General features: G+C 45.1%; 1 protein-coding gene across 2 annotated transcripts in view; it reads left to right on the forward strand.

The window, feature by feature from the left end:
- The first annotated feature begins 243 nt into the window (after nt 1-243).
- Frmd3 (FERM domain containing 3) overlaps nt 244-4802 on the forward strand; it is a 174383-nt gene continuing 169824 nt past the window's right edge. Inside the window, exon 1 of one of the 2 annotated variants that reach the window (XM_021200071.1) lies at nt 244-724. In XM_021200071.1, the coding sequence (XP_021055730.1) occupies nt 578-724 (147 nt within the window). In that variant the 5' untranslated portion in view covers nt 244-577. The remainder of the gene's footprint in view (nt 725-4802) is intronic. The other variant, XM_021200070.2, reaches the window with a different exon arrangement.

The following is a 4802-nucleotide window of genomic DNA, read 5'->3' on the forward strand; positions in this document are numbered from 1 at the left end:
GCCCAACAGTCCTCTCCATTAGCGGAATTCCCTTGAGGGTGTGTGGGTTGTTCTCCACTCTGTGCTGGCCGCCAGGATCCGGGAATTCACAGTGCAGGGCGCCTTTGAGTCGAAGGGAAGCAGGGCAGGGACCATCTAGCAACCGCGATGGGAGGAGGGAGGAGGCGGCCAGTCGGAGGAAAGCATCAGGGCCTAGCCTGACGCAGCAGCAGCCCTGGAGGTGGCCCCCGCCAGAGCTACTGGGCGTCAGGGGACAGTCGGTCCTGCGCATCCTCCAGCCGCGAGCCCTAGTAGGGTCTCGGGCTCCCACCGCCCTCAGCCTTCAAGCCCAAGCCAAGGGAGGTGCCCTCTGAGCTAGCTAGGAAAGGAGGCGGGGATTAGAGCGTGTGAAGAGGAGGGAGGGACGGGCTCTCCTCGCCACTCGCCGCTGGTGGCCGCAGGCGCCCTGCGCTGCCGCCTTCTCCGGGCGGAGCTGCACCCGGAGCCGCGACTGTATTGAGAACGTGTGAATGTCCGCGTGGACCAGGGCCGCGCGGGTCCCGCGCCTCCTACGGCTGCCTCCCGCGTGCTGTTGTGTATGTTCGCTTCTTGTCACTGTGCGCCGAGAGGCAGAAGGACTATGAAGATGATTCACTTTCGGAGCTCCAGTATCAAATCGCTCAACCAGGAGATGAAATGCACCATTCGACTGCTGGACGACTCAGAGGTCTCCTGCCATATACAGGTGCGGTGGCATCGGGGGAGGATGCAGGGCGTGCGGTACACGGTGCAGGAGTGAGTGAGAGGGCTCTGAGGGTAGGCAGGCACTGGTGGGAAACCCATCTCAGAAGAGAAGAGCGGCTGGAATGCCGGATTTGCTTCAGTCCTCAAGATAGGGGCTTTGGCCCTCTCTAGTCCTCTGCTGTGTGTTATCCTTACCTCAGCCCCCTACCCTGACGTGTTCCCTAGGCTCACTTCGCGTTGCTCCTAGGCTGAGACTGTAAGCAAATGCCTCTTGCTTGGCGCTGTACTGGTCCCTTTGGAGCCTATCTCACACCAGGACATAGAAGCCACCGGAGCCAAGGGAGACCCTTGCATGCTACCCCCTGGCCTTCTTTCTCATCCACCACGTGGAAAAGGACTCCACCAGCCAGGGTTCGCTCCTGTTTCCCGCGCCCAGGCGTTTTGGGAACCTGCTTCTTGTACCCTGCTTTTTCTCTGACAGGAGCCTGATTTCTCTAGTGTGGTAATGGACTTCTCCAAGTTTCCTAGAAATCTTGGGCTCCAGCCTTGAGGGATGGGACGGACTTTGTATTGATTTGGAGCTACCTCTAAAGAAACATGAAATGTGTGTTTCAGAGAAAGGAAAACGATTCATGAAGCTAGCAAATGAGTCCCGCAGGAAGTTGGGTCTGGGGTTAAAGAGCTTGGAATTTTGGTAACTATTCATGTGGTCAAGTTGGAGGAGAAGGCTGGTTGCTTAGTATTTTTATTGGCTGCTCCCTTCCTTGGGAAATCATTGTCTTTGGCCTCGCAAACATATTTGTAAACGACTGTTGCTGCTGCCTCCGCTGGTGATGTTGTTGGTTGTTGTTGTTGGTAGTGGTGGTGGGGTATCTCTGTCTTTCTATGTACTCAAACAGGCTTGTACGTCCTTTAGCTGCTCTTGTTCAGCTAAGTCGGTGTGAGCTTCTCCTGTGATCTCATATGACATGCACGTTCTGCAAAGGTTGTAGCAGAACTAAGTACTGTGAGCATCAGAGTTTAGAATCTACCTATTTCTAGGATTCCCTCTTCCAAGCTACTACATCTTGAGGTTCTAAGACCCATGCCTGTGGGAAGTGAAAGGATTAACACCTCCTAGAGGCAGGAATCCGCCTCTAGGTTGTGCCACAATTTTTTAAAAGACATTTTTTAATTAAAATATGACATGACTTTCCTCCTTCCCCTCTCTCCTTCTATCTTCTCCCCCAAGTCTCCACTCTCCAACTTTTTCCATGCACCGCATCCACAATCTCAACTGATGCCTTTGTTCTTTTATCATTTTGGTTCCATATATGTATATGCATGCGTAAGACTATAAGCACAACCCTCCGAGTGTGTTTTTATTGTTTGTGTGCATATGGTTTCAGGGTGGTTCACTTCTATTGAATAGCCAATAAGTGGACTCATCCCTGGGAAGTGCTTCTCTTCCATGGTCATAATTGCCCAGTGTTCTTTATATAGGGTAGGGTTCTATAAAAATTTCCTCCTGCTCAGTTTATACGCATATTGATATTGCCATTGTTTAAGTCTTGTATGTGCCATTTCAATGAAAGATTGTTTCACAGTGGACATCTGGTATTCTGCTTCTTGTAATCTTTCTGCAAGCTTTTACCCGGTGTTCCCTTAGCAATAGATGCAGTAGCCTTTAGGAAGTACCCACAGAGGCAAGAATCCCCATAATCCTTGATCTTTGCATTGTTTCCAATTGTGGTTTTCCGTGAGGGTCTCCCTCTGCATTAAAGAGATGTTTCTTTAATGAAGAATGGTACCTACATTTGTCTGTGGGTAAATTTTAGAGTGTCGGTAGGAGTTTTGTTGGCCTAGCAAGGTGGTAGTCACAAATTCTCATCTAAGATCCATGACCTCACCAGCTCTGGGAAGTTGGCTAGGTTTATAGTACTGCTCTTGATTTCACTGCTGTTGAGTGAACTTTATGTTTAACAAACAGTTGATGTTGCACCTTTGTAGCTATCTTGTCCTGGGGGTCATTGTTATAATTCCTAAGTGTTGTATCTCAATGGGACCATTATGCTTCCCTCCTGTACTGATTAGCTTTTTATGTCAAACTTGAAACCAGATAGAATCATTTAGGAAGACAGAACCTAAATTGTAAAACTGTCTGATCTGATTGGCCTGTGGAAAAGCCTATTGAGCATTTTCTTGATTAGATGATTAATGTGGGAAGGCCTAGCTAGTTACGGGCAGTGCTGGTCGTAGGTGCTATAAGAAAGCAGGCTCAGAAAGCCATACCGAGCAAGCCAGTAAGCCCTGCTATTCCATGGCCTCTGTTTCAGTTCTTGCTTCGAGGTCCTTGGCCTTTCTTTTCTTCCCCCAATGATAGACCCTTACTTGGAAGTTTAAGAGATTATACCCTTTCCTCCCCCAAGTTGCTTTTGATCACGGTTTTGACACATTAGAAACTTTACTAAAAGTAAAGTAAATATTTCTCTAGAAATATTTCATAGTATTTTCTGGTATTATGGAAGCTAGAACACAGAAAGGAGGATTTCAGGTCAGATTCAGTTTACATAAAAATAATCTGAGTTCCCTGTCATAAATGTATAGTGTTTTTAGGAATAGAGTATTACCTTCAACCTCTGAAAGGCAACAGTAGCAACAACAGTATTCTGACCAGCCACTCAAAGGGAGCTCTCTCATAACCAATACTGTGATTTTCCTTACTGTGATTTTCGTTAGTTTGTAGCTCTTGTGGAGGAATTGTCAGTTGAAGTGTGTGTGTGTGTGTGTGTGTGTGTGTGTGTGTGTGTGTGTGTGTGTGTTCTGTATGATTGTATAATTCTAGGTAAATGAAAAACAATAAGGTTTCTTCAGGCTTTATCAAACAACCTTGATATTGTCTGTCACCTCTCATTCCTTCAGCTCTGTAATGTCCTCCCCCGCCCTTCCCAGTCAGTGCCCCCTCCCATTTTTCTGTTTTGACCTTTATTTTACCTATATCCTGCTATTCACCTCTCAACCCCTCCTGCCCATTACACGTTCCTGGTTTCTATGCTGCATTCTTCTTTCTAAAGATTTGGTGCTAGGGAGGTCAAATGAGAGAAAACTTGTGATGTCTTTCTTTCTGAGTCTGAGTTAACTCATTCAATACAATCTTTCCTAACTCCATCTACTTATCTTCAAATTTTATGACTTCATTTAGAGCTGAACAGTATTGCTTAGTGTGTGTATACTTCAATATCATTACCCATTCACCCGTGAAAGAACAATTAAGTTGTTTTCATTTCTTAGCTATCAGAAATAAGGACACAGTAAACACAGCTGAGTAAGTGTATGTGGAGTAGAACATCAAGTCCTTTGGACATGTGGCAAGGAGTGGTATAGCTTTATGGTATATGGCATATGGTGTTGTTTTATGAGAACTCACTTATCAATTGTTTTAACTCCCGGATAAATGGAGTCCTATTCATAAAGTCTGCTCCTGCTGCTACACTTTGTAGTGTACTACCAATGTTGTAGTACTTCAGGTTTCAAATTGAGGTTCTTGAGCAACTTGGAGTTAATTTTTGTGCATGGCAATACACATAGGTCTAGCTTCATTCTTCTGCATGCTAATATCTACCTTTCATTTGTTGATGATGCTATGCTTTCTCTAGTGTGTATTGCTTTTAGCCTCTTCGTTAAGTACCAGATGGTTGTTGTTATGTGCAACTCATGTTTAGGTCTTGTGTATTTGATTCCATTTGTCTACATGACTGGTTTTTCGTGCCAATACCTTATATTTTTTTGTTACTACAATTCTATAATATATCTTGAAGTCTGAAATGGCAGTCCTTCTAATAATACTTTTTGATCAGGATTGCTTGGGATATTTGGCTTCTTTTCTGCTTCCATATGAATTTTTGGATTTTTTTTTGTACTTCTGTCATTAATGTTATGGGTATTTGTTAAGGTTTGGGTTTTGTCCCAGCATGTGTGGTTTATTATATCCTTTAACATTAGGGTATTACCTATCTTTTAAGCTGATTCCTGTAGACAGTATAGGTCAGTAGATTGACATTTATTTTTTCTTCTTCTTCTCCTCCTCCTCCTCCTCCTCC

The sequence above is a fragment of the Mus pahari genome, chromosome 6, assembly GCF_900095145.1.
Source record: "Mus pahari chromosome 6, PAHARI_EIJ_v1.1, whole genome shotgun sequence".
In the NCBI taxonomy this organism is placed as follows: domain Eukaryota; kingdom Metazoa; phylum Chordata; class Mammalia; order Rodentia; family Muridae; genus Mus; species Mus pahari.